A 22,968-nucleotide genomic window follows, 5' to 3' on the forward strand; every position below is an offset into this window, starting at 1 on the left:
CTGTGTGTATGCATGCACTGACATTTTCTGTCCTTCTGTTGATGGTTTCAGTTGAGGTATCAGTTGAGAATCTATAGAAAAATAATTACAGATTGATAATTCTGAGCCAGTAGTATTAGAAAGATTCTTTAGATGCCTTGTAAAACAGTTTTTTGTTTTCCCATTCTTGAACTAGCCATTAGCTTAACCGATTCAGCCCCGGAAGATTTTACCCCCTTCCTGACCAGAGCGTTTTTTGCGATTCGGCACTGCGTCGCTTTAACTGACAATTGCGCGGTCTTGCGACGTGGCTCCCAAACAAAATTGACGTACTTTTTTTCCCACAAATAGAGCTTTCTTTTGGTGGTATTTGATCACTTCTGCGATTTTTATTTTTTGCGCTATAAACAAAATAAGAGCGACAAACGCGTTATTTTTTACATTTTGCTATAATAAATATCCCCCAAAAATATATAAAAAAAATTTTTCCTCAGTTTAGGCCGATCGTATTCTTCTACATATTTTTGGTAAAAAAAATCCCAATAAGCGTTTATTGATTGGTTTGCGCAAAAGTTATAGCGTTTACTAAATAGGGGATAGTTTTTTATGGCATTTTTATTAATAATTTTTTTTTTACTAGTAATGGCGGCGATCAGCGATTTTTATTGTGACTGCGACGTTATGGCGGACATGCCGGACATTTTTGACACATTTTTGGACCATTGTCATTTATACAGCGATCAGTGCGATTAAAAATGCACTGATTACTGTGTAAATGACACTGGCAGTGAAGGGGTTAACCACTAGGGGGCGGGGAGGGGTTAAGTGTGTCCTAGGGGCGTGATTACTAACTGTAGGGGGGAGGGGCTAGCAGTGTCATTACTCTGATCACTGCTCCCGATGACAAGGAGCAAAGATCAGTGACACTTGTCACTAAGCAGAACGGGGAGATGCTCGTGAGGCGATCGCGGGTATCCCCGTGGCGATCGAGTCCACGGGACCCGCGACCCGACCAGACTCTCGGAGCTCCTGGCCCGCGCGCCGGCGGCGGCGCGCACGCAATGGCATGGCGGGGAATTCAAATGGACGTACAGGTACACCCATTTGCCCAGCCGTGCCATTCTGCCGACGTACATCGGCGTGCGTCGGTGGGGAACCGGGTATATATATATATATATATATATACACAGTGGGGAAAATAATTATTTGATCCCCTGCAGATTTTGTAAGTTTGCCCACTTATGGATACAAATGTTATAAATTGAGTTGCAGTTCAGTGAGTAAAATAAGTATTTGATCCCCAAGCAAGTATTTGATCCCCAAGCAAAACCTGACTTATTACTTGGTGGAGAAACCCTTGTTGGCAAGCACAGAGGTAAGACGTTTCATGTAGTTGGTGACCAGGTTTGCACACATCTCAGGAGGGATTTTGGTCCACTCTTCTTTATATATCTTCTCTAAATTCTTAAAGTATCTTGGCTGTCGCTTGACAACTTAACGTTTCAGCTCCCTCCATAAATGTTCTATGCTTCTTCTTGAGCCACTCCTTTGTTGCCTTGGCAGTATGTTTTGGGCCATTGGCGTGATGGAAAACCCATCCACAACCCGTCTGCCGTGTTCTGGCTGAGGAAAGAAGGTTCTCATCCAAGATTTTACAATTCATGGCCCCGTACATTGGCCCCTCAATGCAGCAAAGTCAGCCTGTACCTTTAGCAGAGAAACAGCCCCAAAGCCTAATGTTTCTACCTCCGACTGTAGGAATGGTGTTCTTAGGGTCATAGTCAGTATTGTGTTACCAATGGTTTGTTTGGTGACTGTGGTCCCAACTGCTTTGAGATCATTCACAAGCTCCTCCTGTGTAGTTCCGGGCTGATCCCTCACTTGTCTCATGATCATCCTTACCCCATGAGGCAAAATCTTACATGGAGCTCCAGACCGAGGGCGATTGATGGTTATTTTTTATTTCTTCTATTTGCGAATAATTGCTCCAACAGTTGTTTCCTTCTGACCAAGCTTCTTGCTGGTGGTCTTGTAGCCCATTACAGCCTTGGGCAGGTCTACAGTCTTGTCACTGACGTCCTTTGACAGCTCTTTGGTCTTGCCCTATGATGGTGAGGTTTGAATGGAAGAAAGAGATTCTGTGGACAGGTGTCTTTTATACACATAACAACTTGTCATAGGGAGCACCTTCTTAAATTGACAGGACTAATTTGTGTACCACATGAGTACATACTGTAGCCAGTCTGTGGGAGCCAGAATTATTAGAGGATCAAATACTTATTTTCCTCACTGAACTGCAACTCAATTTATAACATTTGTATCATGGGTTTTTTATAGATTTTTGGTTGATATCCTGTTTCTATCATTTAAAATACATCTATGATAACAATTATAGACCCATTATTTCTTTGTAAGTGGGCAAACTTACAAAATCTGCCAAACAAAAATCAAAACATTACAAGATCAAATAATTATTTTGGACACTATATATATATATATATATATATATATATATATATATATATATATATATATATATATATATATATATATATATATATGCACTTTAGAAACATATTTTTTATTATAGCTTTTAAAAAAATATTAACCTTTGTTTACTGATCCGTCACTGTATATATTTATTGATAATACAAAGTGCAGTGCACCTCAAAATAAATGTGCAAATCAGCTTATGTATCTACATGTAAAAATAAACGTATCATGATTAATGCATAAAGGGCTCTAATTTAAAATCAAAATCCAAAATTGAGAATAAAACACTGAGATGGTAAAGCAAAGGGGATACGTTCAATTAATTTCTCCAAGGAGCACTTGACACCCACAATATTTGTATGTCTCAAGGTGAATTTAATCCGTAACAAACATATATCCATATGGGGCTCTACAGGGACCACCGAGATATAACACATAAAGTGTAATAACCACCCATAATCTCAAGGGCCCAAATGCATACAGTGCCTTGAAGAAGTATTCATACCCCTTGACATTTTTCACATTTTGTCATGTTACAACCAAAAACGTAAATGTATTTTATTGGGATTGTATGTGATAGACCAACACAAAGTGGCACATAATTGTGAAGTGGAAGAAAAATAATAAATGGTTTTCAATTTTTTTTTACAAATAAATATGTGAAAAGTGTGGGGTACGTTTGTATTCAGCCCCCCTGAGTCAATACTTTGTAGAACCCTCTTTCTCTGCAATTACAGCTGCAAGTCTTTTTGGGGATGTCTCTATCAGCTTTTCTCTAGAGAGTGACATTTTTTCCCATTCATCTTTGCAAAATAGCTCAAGCTCTGTCAGATTGGATGAGGAGCGTCTGTGAACAGCAAGTTTTGTCAAAGAATCTCAATTGGATTTAGGTCTTGACTTTGACTGGGCCATTCTAACACATGAATATGCTTTGATCTAAACCATTCCATTGTAGCTCTGGCTGTATGTTTAGGGTCGTTGTCCTGCTGGAAGGTGAACCTCCGCCCCAGTCTCAAGTCTTTTACAGACTATAAAAAGGTTTTCTTCTAAGATTGCCCTGTGTTTAGCTCCATCCATCTTCCCATCAACTCCGACCAGCTTCCCTGTTGTAGAAAAGCATCCCCACAACATGATGCTACCACCACCATGTTTCACAGTGGGGATGGTGTGTTCAGGGTGATGTGCAGTGTTAGTTTTCCGCCACAAATATCATTTTGCTTTTAGGCCAAAAAGTACAATTTTGGTCTCATCTGACCAGAGCACCTTCTTCCACATATTTGCTGTGTCCCCCACATGGCTTCTCGCAAACTACAAACAGGACTTCCTATGGCTTTCTTTCAACAATGGCTTTCTTCTTGCTATTCTTCCATAAAGGCCAGATTTGTGGAGAGCACGACTAATAGTTGTCCTGTGGACAGATTCTCCCACCTGAGCTGTGGATCTCTGCAGCTCCTCCAGAGTTACCATGGGCCTCTTGGCTGCTTCTCTGAATAAAGTGGTTGTAAACCCCTCTGTGCAACTTGTACCTATAGGTAAGCCTATAATAAGGCTTACCTATAGGTACTGTAAATATCTCTTAAACGTGCGCCATTTAGGAGATATTTACCTTGTAGTGCGCCGATGTTGTTATGTTGTGATGTTTACTAAATTACTGAGATTAAATTACACACAGGTGGACTCTATTTACTAATTAGGTGACTTCTGAAGGCAATTTGTGCCACTAGATTTTAGTTAGGGGTATCAGAGTAAAGGGGGCTGAATACAAATGCACACCACACTTTTCACATATTTATTTGTAAAAAAAATTGAAAACCATTTATCATTTTTCTTCCACTTCACAATTCTGTGCCACTTTGTGTTGGTCTATCACATAAAATCACCAATAAAATACATTTACATTTTTGGTTGTAGCATGACAAAATGTGGAAAATTTCAAGGGGTGTAAATACTTTTTCAAGGCACTGTGGGAAAAACAAAGTCCACGCCATGTATCAAGGCTTCAAACCAAAGAAACCACCATCCATTTTGTAGAATACAGAGTCCATCACTGCATCAAAAGTAAAAGAAATTCACTACTACCAGATCTGTAAGGAAGGGTATGAAGACCTAGCTTTCTAAATGGTGTAGCGCTCTCTACACCCACATATAGGATCAAACACTGGGGCTGATTTAATAAAACTGGAGAGTGCAATATCTGGTGCAGCTCTGCTTGGTAGCCAATCAACTTCTAACTTCAGCTTGTTCAGTTAAGCTTTGACAAAAAAAAAACAAAAAAATGGAAGCCTATTGGTCTCTATGCAGAGCTGCAGCAGACTTTGCACTCTCCAAATTTAGTAAATCAACCCCACAGTCTTAATACCAAAATGTGACATGTGATGTACATAACCCAAAAACAAATGATGTATAATAAAATATTATAAAACAATAATAATAATGTCTCTCAAAATATCTTGTGTTGTGCTTCTCACCACCACTGTGCATTTATCCTCCACATTCCTGTGTCCCAACCACAAGTTGTGCCTTGACCTGGACTCCTTGACCTCACATACTATGTATGGTCAAATAAGACTCATGTGCCCCATAGTGGACATCTATTATCTCTGTGGCCTCACTGGTAGTTCTCCCTGTGTGGTAATACCTCTTCCTGGGTTCGGTTCAGAAACCAATTCTTTCTATGGATAGTTCGGTCACTGCCCCTTTCTCCTCTGCTCAGCACAATACAGGAAAAACACTACATAGCACTTTAACCTTACAAATTTTTATTCTCTCACTCCCAAGCTTACAGAGTAACACTCACATTAAAAAGATGCTAAACTGCTCCAAAGATAACCAGCATTATAGTATATAATCCTCATATTACACCAATGCAAATTTCCTATGTGTTTTACCAGTCCTCCGCTTTTCCTGAGTGTCATGATGTCATTCAGGTAGCCCCGCTCCTATATATCCTTATATAGATCTAGATGGCTACCATTTTGTTTTGGATTTCCTTTCCAAATTTTTTACCACTTTTATTAGGCACCCATTTTGCAGCCTCCATTGCTCCTTCATAAATAATAGACACGCACCCTGCCGAAAAATTTGTTCATTTTCGTTTTCGTTTCATTCGGTTTTTTTTGGGTCATTCGTGATGATGGAAATTCGTAAATTCGTAAATTTGAAAATTCGTAAATTCCAAAAATATGGAAATAGGGGAATACGAAAATTCACAAAATCACAAATTCACAAATTCAAAAATTCACAAATTCAAAAATAAGAAAGAAAATCCAAAAATTCGAAAGAACGAAAATCCGAAAATTCAAAATAATAATTAACTATTAAATTATAGGTGTTGAAATTTCCTTTCAAATTTGGCTGTTAGTCAATGTAGCAAATACAAATTTATCCAAAGTTACAAATTATCCGAAATAACGAAATCTAGGAATTTGCAAATTCAGAAATTCAAAAATTCACAAATTCGAAAATCTGAAAATAAGAAAGAAAATATGAAAATTCAAAAGAACGAAAATCCGAAAATTTGAAATAATAACTAACTATTAAATTATAGGTGTTGGAATTTCCTTTCAAATTTGGCTGTTAGTCAGCATAGCGAATATGAATTAGTTCTAACTGAAACAAACAACAAGAACTGAAACAACTACAACTGAAAACTACAACTGAAAACAACTACAACTACTGAAACAACAACAGAAACAAAAAAAAACAACAACTGAAACAACAACAACTGAAAACAACAGCAACTGAAAACAATAACTACAACTGAAACAACAACTGAAAATAACTACTGAAACAACAACTACTAAAACAGCAATAGAAACAACAAACAGAATCAGCAACAATTACTGAAATAACAACAACTGAAACAACAACAACTGAAAACAACAACAACTGAAAACAACAACAATAACTGAATACAACAACAACTGAAACTACAACAACTACAACTGAAACTACAACTGACTTTTCGAATTTCCGAATATTCAAATTTCTGAATTTCCGAATTTTTGAATATTCGAATTTAAGAATTTAAGTATTTACAAATTTATGAATTTACGAATTTATAAAATTACAAATTTACGAATTTTTCGAATTTTCGAATATTTGAATTTACGAATATTCGGAAAAATTTGTTAAACGGGTTTTCGTTCGAATATTTCCGAATTAACAAATTTGTCAAAATTTGTTAAAAAACAAATTCGGAACTAAACGAATTGCACATGTCAAATAAATAATGTTGGTGTAAAGGGATGCTACATCTGCTGTTACCATTATTGTTTGATCTGTGACTTTTACTCCCCCAGTGGCGGTGACCAACAGACTACAGGAAAATGGCACCTATATGTATTGTAAGGTGATAGACCATAACAAAATGGGGAAATCCACAACAAAATGTCGCTCACAGGAAGTGAGGGAAATCCCCATAAAGGGCCAATGCCTGTGTCAATAGGCTTTTGTTTGCTTCAACCAGGTTTTGCAGGTTATAAGCAGATCACCTGCAGGTCAAATGCGGCTTTCAATGAGTTGTGATTAGTCTCAGAAGCGCCACAAACAAAGCAGATAGTAGTAAAACACAACTGTTACCGAAACAGGTGCCCCCATTTGAAGATTTTTTCACTCTATCCCTATCCTAGTGACAGCAATAAATTGTGTGAAATTCCCCAACAGGGACAGAGAAAGCAATAGGAACCTGAAATCACATTTTAACCCTTCCCATTTCACTTTAATTAAATTAAACACTGCTTACCCACAAAGGTTATAGGCTCTGAAGGAACATTTTTCTTCTTCCCATTTGTTAACTGTGACCACAAAATCCTTTTTGTCGTAGCTTCATTTTGTTTCTCAAACCGCTCACTGTCCACTCTTAGATGAGTTACAATGACAGGCATTTCATGTTTAGGTGGAGTTGTCTTCAATGGGGTATGCACTGTAGCCAGAGTTTCTGGAGACCTATTCAGAGTTGAGATCCATGTTGAAGGACCTTTTTCCATTGCAGAAACATCTTCATTCGAAGTTATATTTCTTTCAGTGACAGAGACAGCGCCTTTTTGTTGAGTTTTTTCTGTCCAAAAGGGCATTACAGTACGTGGTCTTTGTAACATCTCAAGAGCAGCAATTGTTGTCCAGCCTGGTAATTTATGTGATGATACTTCTTGAGTTTTATGGGTCAAAAATGATATACTGTGTTCTCTTAAAACATTTTGTGGTAGTAAGGATATTTTGTCAGAAGGTGGTTGGCCTTTTTGTTCAATGGTTCCCAACAACAAAGGTAGTTTAGTAGGAGCAATTTTGTGTTCTTTTAAGGCAAATCCATATACCAATTGTGGAAGCTTGGTAGGAATCTGATTTTGACCTTCCAAATTATATTCTTGAGTGTCCGAAAAAGATGTATTTTGTCTTGTCTTTGAAATACCAGGAAAATCCATTAGGATTGTTGTAGGAAACACTTTCTGGATGGGTTCATAATTTCCTGTGAGGTTTCTTGTGATAGCTTGGTTACCAGTAGCTTCTAAAGGAGCACTTGGAGTAGCTAAATGGAAATGCACAATATTTATAAAAAGCATAAAAGATGTGCATAATGTAAGCCCAAAACAAAATGTAATATATTGCAGCTTACCAGTCCTTAGATGTGGTGGCCAGTGCTGGTGCAAGATCATCTAGTGCCAAAGGCGACAATGACAAAATGCCCCCCCCCCCAAATGAAGCCTTATCTGTATTTACAGCTGCTCACCATTGCCTACATTCCCACTCGCAGTACCGCCTGAGCTCCACCTCCTATTAGAATCTCATTGGAGCGCAAACCCACTGTAAACTGCACAGTGAGGGATCCAGGTTGGGCGCTCCTTAGGATAATCTAATGCCTGATGATCTGAGGTGGAGCTGAGGTGGTGATGCTAGCATTGGGCAGCAGCTGCAAATACAGATTATCATTTGTGAATTACCCAGGTGAATTGACTTTGTCCCTGCTAGAAGAGGATTAACTGCTTGAGATCACAATGAGAGTGGCCTTAAAAGTATGTTGGAGACAACTACAAATCATCATTTGTTTTGGATTAAAGTCAAAGTGGAATATCATGAGATTGCCACAAAATCACTGAAAAGCCTGCTTCAATTTCCAACATCCTATCTTTGTAAAGCAGGGTTTTCTGCAACGAAAACGAGATTATGGAGTAGAATGGACAAAAGCTACACACTTTGTGTGTCATTGTCTCCCATCACCCCCAGATGGGACCGTTTAGTTGCAGGAAAACAAGCTTAGGGCTGCTACTGATTCTGCATTATGGTGAGTCGTAAATGATTTTAGTATATATTACAAAGTAATAATATAATAATAGAAATAAAGTACACAATAAATGTAATGTGCTTGAATCATCCCGGAACCATTTCCCCTTCCTAGTCCATGGAAAAATTGTCTTTGACTAAATCAGTCCCTGGTGCCAAAAAGGTTGGGGGTTGCTGCTTTAGAGAATCATAGATTGGTCTTAGCACCATAATCTCAAAATAGGTCCAGAGAGAATAAGTCTCAATAAAATGCTCTGGTTGACCTACCATAACTCACTCTAGAAATGGGCACATCAGTAATCTCATATACAAATACTCTGCAGCTTCTCCAATAAAATAAATATTCCCCCCCCCCCCGGCAAACCTCCCATATCCGATACTGAACAAACTAGTGTTTTACTCCAGGAACTCGCTCTTCTGGGCTTAGAAAATAGCTTTGCTTGGAAAACACAGTCTGGGCCATGCATAATACCTAATGTTCCTTCAGGAACCTTTTTGCCAGTGCTAAGGTAGATTTCTGGAGCCTAATGCCGCGTACGCACGACCGGACTTTCCGTCAGAATAGACTCCGACGGTCTTTCCGACGGAGTTCCGATGGATTTCTGCTGAAACGGACTTGCCTACACACGATCACACCAAAGTCCGATCGTTTAGAACGCGATTACGTACGACAGGACTAGAAAAAGGAAGTTCAATAGCCATTAGCCAATAGCTGCCCTTGTGCCTTTTTTGGTCCGTCGGAATAGCATACAGACGAGCATTTTTCCCGATAGGAACTGATTCCGTCGGAAAGATTTGAAACATGTGCTATTTCTAGGTCCGTCAGAATTTTAGAAAGAAAATGTCCGATGAAGCCCACATGCGATCGGAATGTCCGACGGAATGATTCCGTCAGAACTTTTCTGCCGGAAAGTCCGGTCGTGTGTACGCAGCATAACACAATTTCAGTATTTTTTCATATCTCAGCTTGTTATAATCTTGTTCATGGTCTGATCTCTTTCAGGCAGATGTGCACAGCAAGTGAGTATACTAAATGAAACCTATTTTTTTGCTGAATTTGCTGAATCTTCTCAGGCAGGCCATATATTAGGCTATTGCTTGATACCCCCATCAACACTTACTGTGTTGATGGGGAAATCCCTCCAGCAGAGCTATTGTGTTCTGCAGGCGGGGAGCCCTCCCTGCCGGTAGAACACAGTGATTAGTGTTGCCGGCTGCCAGATAGCAAGCAATTGAGTTGCAAATTTGAAAACTACTTGCTAAGCTATTGGTAGACTTGCCAGGCTTCACAAGTTTGTTGCACAATTTCAGCAAGTCCGCACTGCATGATTCAAGATCAACTTTATTTGCAAACCTCCTGTGAGTCTGCTGCAAGTTCTGGTTCAGATATGTTGTGCAACAGTCATCCCACCACAGGGGTCACTGTGACTGATAGAGCTCTTGCTGTAGACTCACCACTGCAACTTTGCTCTTCCTAGAGACTTGCCATACAAATTTGCTACATATTGGAAAGGTGTCACCTAGAACTTGTGCTTCAAGTGCTCTGCAAGTGTATAAATTGGCAGTGAAAATGTGCAGCAAGTTAACAAGTTTGAGGCAAGCTATCCTAGCTATCTGGGCTATAGCCAGCAACACTAATGCCCTGTACACACGATAGGATTTTCCGACAACAAAATCCTGGATTTATTTCCAACGGATGTTGGCTCAAACTTGTCTTGCATACACACAGTCACACAAATGAAATTCTGAAAGTCAAGAACGCGGTGACGTACAACACGTACGACAAGTCAAGAAATATGAAGTTCAATAGCCAGTGAGGCTCTTCTGCTTGATTCCGAGCATGCGTGGAACTTTGTGTGTCGGAATTTTGTACATACGATCAAAATTTCTGACAATGGATTTTGTTGTCGGAAAATTTGAGATCTAGATCTCAAATTTTGTTTGTTGGAAATTCTGACAGAAAATGTCTGATGGAGCCTACACACGGTCGGAACTTCCGACAACAAGCTCCCATTGAACATTTGTTGTCGGAAAATCCTATCGTGTGTACAGGGCATTATTGTTCGGTAAAAAACAGACAGGCTGGTTGTACAATAAACAACAGGCTGGTTGTACACAAGTCAATTAATAGATCGACTTTTGTACAACCAGGGTGCCCATTCATGGATTGAAAATCCCTGTTGAACCGTCTATCCATGTATGGCTGGCTTTAGGTTTTCTTAGGAACGTACAGCCATGGCCATAAGTTTTGAGAATGACACAAAAATTATTTTCACAAAGTCTGCTACCTCAGTTTTTATGATGGCAATTTGAATATACTCCAGAATGAAGAATGATCAGATGAATTGCAATTAATTACAAAGTTCCTCTTAGCCATGAAAATGAACTTAATCCCATAAAAAAACATTTCCACTGCATTTGTGAAGTAGGCTTTAGGGCTCAAGAAAGTCCAGCAAGCGCCAGGACCGTCTCCTACAGTTGATTCAGCTGTGAGGTCGGGGCACCACCAGTGCAGAGCTTGCACAGGAATTGCAGCAGGCAGGTATGAGAACATCTGCATGCCCAGTGAAGGGAAGACTTTTGGAGGATGGCCTGGTGTCAAGATAGGCAGCAAAGTAGCCACTTCTTTTCAGTAAAAACATCAGGGACAGACTGATATTCTGCAAAAGGTACAAGGATTGGACTGCTGAGGACTGGGGTAAAGTCATTTTCTCTGATGAATCCCCTTTGGGGCATCTGGAGAAGAAAAGGTGAACGCTACCATCAATCTTGTGTCGTGCCAACAGTAAAGCATCCTGAGACCATTCATGTGTGGGGTTGCTTCTCAGTCAAGGGAGTGGGCTCACTCACAATTTTGCCTAAGAACATGAATAAAGAATGATACAAAAATTCCTCAGAGAGCAACTTCTAACAACCATCCAAGAACAGTTTGATGGCGACCAATGCCTTTTCCAGCATGATGGAGCACCTTGTCATAAGGCAAAAGTGATAACTAAGTGGCTTGGGGAACAAAACATCAAAATTTTGGGTCCATGACCAGGAAACTCCCCAGATCTTAATCCCAATGAGAACTTGTGGTCCATCCTCAAGAGGCGGGTGAACAAAACCTCCCCCACAAATTCTGTCAAACTCCAAGCGTTGCATATTCAAGAATAGGCAGCAATCAGTCAGGATGTGGCCCAGAAGTTGATTGACGGCATGCCAGGGTGAATTGCAGAGGTCTTGAAAAAGAAGGGTCAACACTGCAAATATTGACTCTTTGCATAAACTTAAAGTTATTGTCAATAAAAGCCTTTGACGCTTTTGAAATGCCTGTAATTATACTTCAGTATACCATAGTAACATCTGACAAAAAGATCTAAAAACACTGAAGCAGCAGACTTTGTGAAAACGAATATTTATGTCATTCTCAAAACTTTTGGCCACAGCTGTATTCTTTTGGAATGGTTTCCTTTCTTTTGTATCCCTCCTACATTAACAATCTTCCTCATCCTCTCCGCTTTCTTCACTCTCATCTTCCACTTTCACCTATTCCTTCTCTGCCATCTTTTCTATCTCCTTATCTTCCTCTAATGCCGCGTTTACATGACCGGACTTTCCGGCAGAAAAGGTCAGACGGAATCATTTCATTGGACATTCCGATCGTGTGTGGGCTTCATCAGACTTTTTCTTTCGAAAAATTCTGACGAACCTAGAAATAAAACATGTTTTAAATCTTTCCGACGGAATCAGTTCCTATTGGGAAAACCGTTCGTCTGTATGCTATTCTGATGGACCAAAGACGACACAAAGGTAGCTATTGGCTACTGGCTATTTAACTTCCTTTTTCAAGTCCTGACGTACGTGTTGTACATCACCACGTTCTAAGCGATTGGACTTTGGTGTGATTGTGTGTACGCAAGTGTTTCAGCGGAAATCCGTCGGAACTTCGTCAGAAAAAGCGTCAGAGTTTATTCTGATTATTCTGGTTTTGGTGCTCACCTTCACATCATAATGTATTTGTAGTGCTATCCACATGATACATTATTGACATGCATTATGATTATGGATGTTACTGGATCCTGCCTTTTATTTCTCAATCTAAATCTTTCTTACAAAAGTAACCATATTTAAACAATAGAGGTAAATTTACACTTACTTCTTAATGTCCAGAGTTGTGTGGGAGTTTTCATAATAAGTTCTGCATTTTCCGCAGATGTGATCAAGTTTGGTAGAACTGTCTCTACATCTGTATGAGAAAGAACATTTTATTACATAGCACATGTATAAGCCAGAAAAAACTTAAAAGAGAAGTATGGACAAAGCTTTTTTTGGCCATGCTTCCCTTGTGGGTCATAGGAGTGCACTTACTTTTGCTCTTCTGTGACCCAGAGCCAGCTGATAGCGGGCTATTGCCTGTTATCAGCTGATGGGGTAGAGGCTCTCCAAGCTGAAAAAGAATCCCAACAATATTGTCAGGATCTAACTGGCTGCCTGACTGAGAGCTGGCTCCGCCTCTCAGCATGCAGCTGAGAGCCAGAGCCAATGGCGCATGCCCCCTCCCCAGCCTGGTACTCCAGTTAGCTCTGACAGTCACCGCTCTCCACTTGGAGTAGACTGAGAACTGAGTGGTCAGCGGTCATGTGATTGCTCAGTTCTGTGTCTTAGAGATGATGTGGGATAGCTGCAGCATGGGTGTAAGTATGTAGGTTTATTTTTGTTCTTAAGCCCATACTTGTCCTTTAAACACTTGACATTTGCGCTATAGCCGAAAGATGGCTACAGCGTGGACCTCAAATGCCAGGAGGGCATCCATGTACCTCCTCCTGTTCTCGCGCCATGGCACGCTCTGTGAAGACACGTGGTGACGTCAGCGCGTCACTCGCCCTACGCGGCATTTTGTGATAGGTCATGTCGTCCAGTGCCCCTGGACGACGTGACCTATCACGAAACGCCGCGTAGGGCGAGCGACGCGCTGACGTCACCACGTGTCTTCCACTGATCGTTCAGCAGGACGGGTTAGTCTGTGTGCTACCGGCCGGCGCACCAGATGAACAAGGCTTGCTAACTTTGCATTGATGTAAGTGTTTTTAATATTTTTAATAAACCAATTGATTTTACACTATGGAGCGCCTGTGTTCTTTCTCACTATGTACATCCATGGTTGAGCCTATTTTGCTATGAGGAGAGCTGGGAACATCAGGAGCCTTGCTGAGGAGATTTAAAAACGGCCATCATCCCTAAATTAGTCCAGCAGCTGACTCGTTGATTACACTCTGCAGAAGTGTTTACATACCAGCTTCCCCTGATCCTCTGTAGTGGGGGATCATGGGGCTCCGGTAAGCAGTCACCCCTTCTTTACCGGTGGTGGATCCTTTCTCCTCAAGACTTGACTCGCACCAATCACTTTATTCAAAGGGACTTTTTATTCACGGGGATTAACCCCTTGGTTTCTCTATTATTGTTTAGTGTATTTAAACCGGCTTCCCACATTTTATCATTTTTCATGGCACAGCACTGTGATATTACACATGAGTAAGGGGGTTGCCCAAGATGCTATCACTATATTAATTATATGTTTGTTCATATATTACTATCACAGTTTGATTATTTTTAAACCAATTTGACTATTTATTTAGCGCGATTCTATTGTTTTTCTTACAGTATTTTGAGCACCTGTGAGACTGGTAAGTGCCGGGCAATGCACACTGGCAGCATTTGATGGGGCAGAGTAGCAGCTATTGATGGGCACACTGGCAACATATGATAGGGCACAGTAGCGGCTATTGATGGGCACACTGGCAGCAAATGATGGGCACACTGGCAGCAATTGATGGGTACAGTAGGTGCGTTTTATGGGCACAGTGGCTGCGTTTGATGGGCACAGTGGCTGCGTTTTATGGCACAGTGGCTGCGTTTGATGGGCACAGTGGCTGCGTTTTATGGCACAGTGGCTGCGTTTGATGGGCACAGTGGCTGCGCTTGATGGGCACAGTGGCGGCAATTGATGGGCACAGTATTTTGAGCACCAGCCACCACTGCGTACAGCTGCAGGCAAGCATCCCCTAAATGCACACTGTCTGCAGACCGGTCTAGCAGGACAGGAGACCTTATCTTTCTCTGCTGCAGTTTCACTTTCACTTACAAGTTCGCTTCCCCACCACCATCACCCTGAAACTGGACATTGAAAGAAGAAACAACAGACTGATGAGCACATCTCTCTATCACTCTGCTCTACATTCCTATTTGCATTTTCATGGCACTGCAGCACAGCTGATGGGCTCCTTGTGCTGCTTCTCCTTCTCCCAGCCTAAGCTTTGTTGCACAAAATATAGCAGGAGCTGATGTTAGAACAAATTCTTATGCTGCTTGCCTTTAAAAGCCAGTTTCAATTATGTATTAATAAATACAGAGCTGCATTAATTTGTGTCTTTTGTTTGCCTACAGTTAAACTTTAAGGTATATTTTACAATTATGCACTTATACACTTAAGTTTACCCCTTAAAGCTCATGAAGACCACCCTTGCCTGTGTGGGTTAACAATAAATATGATGAAAATTAAATTGGCTTCTACTTCACTAAAGCAGTTTAATGAGCTGTTTTCTGCTGTGCTCGCTTGATTACATGATTGACAAATGGAAGTGGTTTGAGAAATACAAAGAATACAAACTTATTGAGACGAATGAGCAATTAGGTGCAGGGAACAAGCCAGCCTCGCTGTAGTTATCATGTTATTTTTTAATTACAGCGATTTATGAAATTGAAATGTTTCATGTTTATTTTTCTCCCTTCCAGAGAATAATGTCGGCGGTACAGAAACATATTAATTAGTTATTCGAAAAATAAATAAATAAAACAGAGATGACTTACCCATAATGGTAGAATTAGATCGGGGGAAGGTAATATTTACGACAGGCATCTCTTCTGTCAAATCCCAAAAGTCGGATAAATTTCGTCCTAATGAAAAAAAAAATATTTCCATAAGTAATATGACAATTTCCCTGTTCTCGGCTCTTGTATTCGCTGAGTGTATTTTCTGTTACCTGTTCTGCCTGTCATAACACAGAAATATATGCAATCTGATTCATTGCTCTGGCTTACTGAAAGGAAAAAAGACATTGCTTATTAATCAGGAAAAACAACCTCGTTCGGAACGTTAGAATTCAATATTCTGTTAATTTCATGAGTTTTGTATTCGGAATAAACCTACTGGAATGTGTTGAGCAAGAAAGGAAAAGTTTTACTATTGCAACAAGGGATTAAAGATAAAGTAAAGCCGGAACTTTTTAATGGAGTCTAGGAAGTTATGTGGAAGGGTTAGATCCTCTATCAGGTTTTTATTGACATATATATTCCCTTCACCCATGATGACGTCAGTTCTGGCGAAACGTGTAGGACGGAGGCAGCGCTTGTGATGTCGCCAGGCTCTTCTCGACTAGAAAGTGTTTGGATCGCATGCCGGGACTGGAGTTTTATCTGATGATTTGCACTTTCTTTTTATTCATTTGAGTAGTTAGTACTTTTAATAAATAGTGTTTCTAAGGGTTTTCAGCTATATAGTTACATAGTTAGTAAGGTTGAATAAAGACACCAGTCCAGTAGAATAGCAAAACTGAAAAAAATGACTCCTGCGCACTGGTGGATCACCACATAGCTAATACGTCAACACAGGCCTTGCTGCCCTCAAGGATGGGGAATCCTAGTAGACACCAAAAGAAAAGTGAAACAGGGGCGCACCAGCCTTGTGCATTATCTTCTAAAACATTTATTGAATACAATTAGTAAAAAGAAACAACTCACAAGCAATTGGTAGAGGAGGCACAACATGAAAGTGCACTGACAAACAGCATGCGACTTAGGATGAGCGAAACCTTCCAGGGATCATGGAGGAACGCACAGGCATCACAATTAGCTAACGCGTTTAGAAGGGAACGTCCCCTCTTCATCAGAGCTATGCCGTGAACCCTCCTTCAGCAGTCCCCATTTATAAGTGCCTGGGTGTCAGTGAAACAAGGATGGGATATGGGGCTCCTCCCCCTCAAATGATCCCTCCCTCCTGTGCCCTCCAATCATGTGCTGTCCCGCCCCCAGTTGTACGTCGCTGGGCGGTATTATGGCGCTCTTGCTGGCAGTGGATTGCGCAGAATACGGAAGGGCCGATGTGGATCCCGCCCCCTTCCTCCAGCTTGGAGGGTTCACGGCATAGCTCTGATGAAGAGGGGACGTTCCCTTCGAAACGCGTTAGCTAATTGTGATGCCTGTGCGTTCCTCCACGATCCCTGGAAGGTTTCGCTCATCCTAAGTCGCATGCTGTTTGTCGGTGCACTTTCATGTTGTGCCTCCTCTACCAATTGCTTGTGAGTTGTTTCTTTTTACTAATTGTATTCAATAAATGTTTTAGAAGATAATGCACAAGGCTGGTGCGCCCCTGTTTCTCTTTTCTTTAAGACACCAGTCCATCCTGAGTGAGTGTGGGTGTGTGTCTACAATTGTCCCTAACCCTGTACATCCCACACTCACATCAGTCCCTACCCTCAATCCAAGGTCCCCATTTATATACTAAGGCCAATTTTGGACAGAAGCCAATTAACCTACCAGCATGTCTTTGGAGTATGGGAGGAAACCAGAGTACCTGGAGGAAACCCACGCAGGCATAGGGAGAACATGCAAACTCCAGGCAGGTAGTGTCGTGGTTGGGATTTGAACCAGCGACCCTCTTTACTGCTAGGCGAGAGTACTACCCACTACACCACTGTGCTGCACAGTAGCGGCTATTGATGGGCACACAGGCAGCAAATGATGGGCACACTGGCAGCAATTGATGGGTACACTGGCAGCAATTGATGGGTATGTTTGTCCTTGGCTCTTTTTCTATGTACCTATGGGATGTCTTCTCTTATCAAATGAGACACTATTATGAGTGAGTAACCATGTGGATCTGCAGCTTGTGGACAGTCTCCAGATGAATCTATACACCTTGTAATACAAGCGCATGTGACTCTTTTACTAATAAGAGTCCATTTACTCTGGTAAGAGTCTCATTTTTACCTAAGGTGGTGGCACAACACTGGTGTTTGGAACGGATGATGGAAAGTCACTATCCTTAATAACAACTTTCACATTGATCAACTTGGGACTTCTATGATTTCTTTATGATATGAACTGTACGTTTTGATCTATTCATTTCAATATGTACACACATTAGCACAGCAAATTTTATTTACTGAATTTTTATATACAATTTGGGTCTACTTGGTATTGCCAGCTGCTGTTTTTTTCTAGATCCTTGTAGCATGATTTTTTCTTATTTTAAATTTCTGCCATATGTATCCCTGCCAGCATTAGGGATTTTAACCCTAAGATGTATATTTAAGTTATGCAACTCAAGCAATAAACTATCTTTTATAGGTTGCTTCTTCTTGCGTATGCAGGAAGATACAACCGCTTTGTGGAGTGCTCCTCCCCAGTCAGGGCTTTGACAAGTGCCAGTCCTCACTCTGATCAACGCGTTTCGGCCAAAGCCTTACTCATATCATCTATGAGTAAGGTTTCAGCTGAAATGCATTAGCGTGTTACTGCTGTATCCCGCCATGTAACCAATAAGGAATTGCAGCAATGGAGGTTACTAAGTAGCCGGCTTCATTATATTAGAGGATTATTGGTACATTCCAAGGGCACTTGGGCCAAAGCATCAGTTCCCAGTCTTCCAGGTAGTTTGCGGTAGAGCATGTTTGCTCTGTTGGGCTCTAACCCATTTTGCCTTGATTAAACCTTGTTGTAGAGCACTACTGCCCTACATAGAACTCTACAACAAGGAGGGATGTGATCAGAGTGGGGTCATTTGTAGATAGAGTTTGTGGCGCAACAGGGAGGAGAAACAGTGTGTGGGGCGGCACTCAATTAAGCTGTTCCCCGTGCTTTATTGTTTAGCATAGCAGGAGAGAGACACTACAAACAGGCACAGTGAAGACTCAGTACTGAGTGGAAAAATAGCTGGAGACTTGGAGGCTGCCAAACAGCAGGAGGAGTGATACACTTGTGGAGCACGGAGCGAAGAGTATAAGATTTTATGGAATTAGCAATATACTAATGCCGCGTACATAGGACCAGACTTTCCGGCAGAAAAGGTCCGACGGAAACATTCCGTCGGACATTCCGATCGTGTGTGGGCTTCATCGGACTTTTTCTTTCTAAAATTCTGACGGACCTGGAAATAGAACATATTTCAAATCTTTCCGACGGAATCACTTCCTATCGGGAAAACCACTCGTCTGTATGCTATTCCGATGGACCAAAAACGACGCAAGGGCAGCTATTGGTTACTGGCTATTGAACTTCCTTTTTCTAGTCCCGCCATACGTCATCGCGTTCTAAACGATCGGATTTTGGTGTGATCGTGTGTAGGCAAGTCCGTTTCAGCGGAACTGCATCGGAACTCCGTCAAAAAGACCGTCAGAGTTCATTCCAACGGAAAGTCCGGTCATGTGTATGCACCATAAGGCTTATTTACATCTTACATTAGGTGAGGGCACATCTGGTGAAGGTGGCACGAATCCTTTAGGAGAGTAAAAGCACGGTGCATAGAGTGGATAAACTTAAGGATATCTTCTACAATCAAAGGATACAATTTATTACAGTGATAAAAATCACTTTTTATTGTTTTTTTGTTTGGACTCACTGGTTAAACATAAAGGGTGTCTTAAAGAGACGGTACAAAGAATGCTATATACACATATAGTGTTGTTGCATGATATATGGTTTCTCATTAATTGTTTTCATTTACTCATCAGTTTTTTCATCTATTTTTTTCACTTATTTATTGGTTAAAAAATGTAAGCGTGTAATATCAAATATGTAAATGAATTTGAGCAAGCGCTGCACTAATTAGACTAGTGGTTATTTTACATATTTTAAAAAGAGTGTGTGTTAGATGCTGGCAGCTTTTTTGTATTTAGCACATAGCTGCTCACAAGAGTGTAACATATATTATTCAACCAGAGAGAGTGGCGAGCACGCATAGAGAAAACACCAATGCAAGATTACCTTATCTGTCACCTGCTGGCTTGCATGCTGTACCAATTGGTCGTTACCACCACTTGGAGGGACCTGAAAGCACCTTGGGATTCCCATTAGATAAGCCAGGATCCTCTTATCATTAATGTAAGGCTACCTTTCTAATCTGCTACATATGGGGGGAGATATAAAGATTTAAAGGCATAGGTGTGCTTTTGGAATACACCATTTCCTGCACAATACTGTCTTTATGCTGATTTGTACATTACTTGACTTGGTGGGATTATTTTGGATCCTGATTGATTAGGCTGAATCTCGAGAGAGCTGATATATAGGCAACACCTCTCCGGTTGAAGTCTCTTTATTGTCCCAGTGTCCAGGGAGATTGTGTGCGCGTGTGGTTTGCTTTCTGAGATGAGTACTGTCTGGTCTTCATAAGCCCTGATGAAGCATAACTGGTGAAACACGTTGGCACATGAGGACCCAATACACTAGTGCTCATTCTCTTGCCACATAACCGCAATGCAGCAAACTGTTTTATACAACTCTTATGTTTTATGAGGAAGATGGATGCATTGCCATCAATGTTTTTTGATGTTTGATAATCATAGGTTGGACTAGATGGACTTGTGTCTTTTTTTTTAACCTCACCTACTATGCAACTATGTAAAAATAAAATATGTAATTTTTTATTAAATGAGTCTATGCTCCTCTTTCTGGCCTGCACAAAAAATATCTTTCTTCCTCCCTTTTTTCGTGTTTGTATACATTATGGAAGATGGCCACGTATGTCACATTAATTACTAAATATATATATAAATATATACTATATATAACTGGCACTCAATTAAGCAGTTGCCTCTTCTTGCACTATACACTTATTTAGCAGCAAATACCTATTGATCCTGCCAACTCTCTGCTTTTCTTGTTGCATTCTGACCATGCCAAGCATGCAGGCAGTTATGTCAGTGGCCATTGGCATGGTGGCATAGCCAGTGGCATGGTCAGTGGCGTTCCTAAATTCATTGATTAGAGCTCCAGGACTTCATGCCGATGCACAGCATGCCTGTATTCCAGAGGTCAGCTTTGCTACCATGCCCCTGACCAGCTCTTACCTACTTGATTGACAATGATTTTGCCCGATGTCCTACATGTCATTCTGCTGCTTGTTCTCAGGCTTTTCTGCCACACCCCATGCCCATCCCTTCTCTACATGATTGGCAGTGGCATTCTTAATTGTAAGGACAAGATGTTTGTTATTTAAAAAAAGTTAAAAATTTGCCTATAGAATCACGTTAAGATATCTTGCAGACTAAAGGAGTGCAGAGTTTTTTATTTTCCCAAGATAACTCACTTAGATATAAAAAAAGGAAGACCCTCTCACTCAGTGATTGGTATGTGCAGGCCAGGCCCATATCCCTAGCTCATGAAACACCTAGTTTGACCTGTGGAGGATCATCTTTGTCATTGTACAAGCCCAGTTTTTGCAGTAAAATAACTAACTGGACAATGCTACTTATAGTCCAGCCCTAGTTTACACAGCCCCAAATGTGGAGCATCCATAGGGAATACGATTGAAGACACAGCAGCAGCAGTAGCTTGAAGCAGATTGGGAAACGCTACTGCCGTGGGAAGGTGAGGAGCTCTCTCTGTCAAGAACCGAGGGACCAGGAAAGAACCCAGTGGGAATCTCTTTAAAACCACACAAAACAAAACTGTACACTTTAAAAACTTACCAGACACAATGGACGTGGATTTGAAAAGTTCTGTAAGAGAACTACTTGAATTTCCAATTATGTCCAATAGCAAAACCGTGTAATCTGGAAAGCAAATACAATTATTAGCGTTTATTGCTGATTTCCAGGTTTAGCAAAAGGGGGTTTAACAAATTCCATCTGACCCCACCCCCTTTAACTCATCTAATAATTTTAGTTTAAAAAATCTCCCTATAACCCTATTTACCTACCTCAATTTGCCATTATGTGGCACTCGGGTCAAGAGTTTTTTGTTTAGTGAGTGTAGTGTGTGTGGGGGGCTGTGTGCCCACATTGTTCCATGGTGGCTGACAAAGATGTCCATCGGTGGGGTCCTTACAGATTTCCTGTGGCATTGACATGATGAGGTCGTGCAAGAGACTGCAACAAAATTGGTAAGTAGGTGGCCAGGTTGTATGGGAAGGATTGGACAGGGTTTGCCTGGAGATGGACTTTGAAAATCACTTGCCATGAGCAAAATTTGGGGGTCACCATTACTCCCTTTTGGTTTTTGCCTAGCCACGTGTGGCTTCTGGGCTTCTGGGTCACAGACCCAGAACAAGAATGCAACAAACTAAAGGCCAGTAAAGTACATAATCCATACAGGAAAACCCAGAAGCTCAATTTTCTGCATTGACAAAAAAGAAAGCGCTTTCCTTAGATAAAAATCTATACTGTACCAGTATTATTACACTCACCGGACCCTTTTTTAGATACACCTTGCTAGTACCGGGTTGGACCCCCTTTTGGCTTCAGAAATTGCCTTAATTCTTCTTGGCATAGATTCAACAAGGTGTTAAAAACATTCCTCAGAGATTTTGGTGCATAGTGACATGATAACATTACACAGTTGCTGCAGATTTGTCGGCATACATGTTGCATTATCCTGCTGCAAGGAGCCATCAGAAGATGAGTACACTGTTGTCATAAAGGGATGGACATGGTCAGCATCAAGACTCATGTAGGCCATGGCATTTAAGCAATGCTCAATTGGTACTAAGGGGCCCAAAGTGTGCCAAGAAAATATACCCTCACACAGTGGCAGCTGGTGCTAAATGTTTCGGGGGGGAGGGGGTGGCAAACGAATGCCAGTCACTCCCCCCCGGCGTTAGACGGACTGACCTTCAGAGGCAGGGGGGAAGGAAGAGCCGGGCCATTGCTTCTCCTCCTTGATGAACAGGAAGTGTGTCCTGACTGAGGCACAATTGACCAGGGAGTCCTAAGGCTCCCTGGCCAATTGGGTTTCAGGACCATCTTCCTGATTGGCCCAGGAAAAGAATCAGGAAGGCAATAGCAAATATTAATTCGCTATTATCACACAACTGGGTGGACTCGAAGCACAGTGCTCTGTGCCCCAAGCCCACCTTTTTTTTAAGCCAATTAGAGCCCCAGGCTCTATTTACGTGCTCCTAAAAAAATAAAAAAAACGCTGGAATCCATGCTTCCGGTGCCCTACATGTAGATTAGGGGT

General features: G+C 41.1%; 1 protein-coding gene across 1 annotated transcript in view; it reads right to left on the reverse strand.

Moving 5' to 3' along the window:
- HHLA1 (HHLA1 neighbor of OC90) overlaps window positions 1-22,968 on the reverse strand; it is an 81,879-nt gene that overhangs the window by 37,622 nt on the left and 21,289 nt on the right. Inside the window, exons 5-9 of the mRNA XM_073632843.1 lie at window positions 21,480-21,563; window positions 15,774-15,830; window positions 15,601-15,687; window positions 12,890-12,979; window positions 7,217-7,999 (exon numbers count right to left, since the gene is read on the reverse strand). Of these exons, the coding sequence (XP_073488944.1) occupies window positions 7,217-7,999; window positions 12,890-12,979; window positions 15,601-15,687; window positions 15,774-15,830; window positions 21,480-21,563 (1,101 nt within the window). The remainder of the gene's footprint in view (window positions 1-7,216; window positions 8,000-12,889; window positions 12,980-15,600; window positions 15,688-15,773; window positions 15,831-21,479; window positions 21,564-22,968) is intronic.

Source organism: Aquarana catesbeiana, linkage group LG05, assembly GCF_042186555.1.
Source record: "Aquarana catesbeiana isolate 2022-GZ linkage group LG05, ASM4218655v1, whole genome shotgun sequence".
In the NCBI taxonomy this organism is placed as follows: Eukaryota; Metazoa; Chordata; class Amphibia; order Anura; family Ranidae; genus Aquarana; species Aquarana catesbeiana.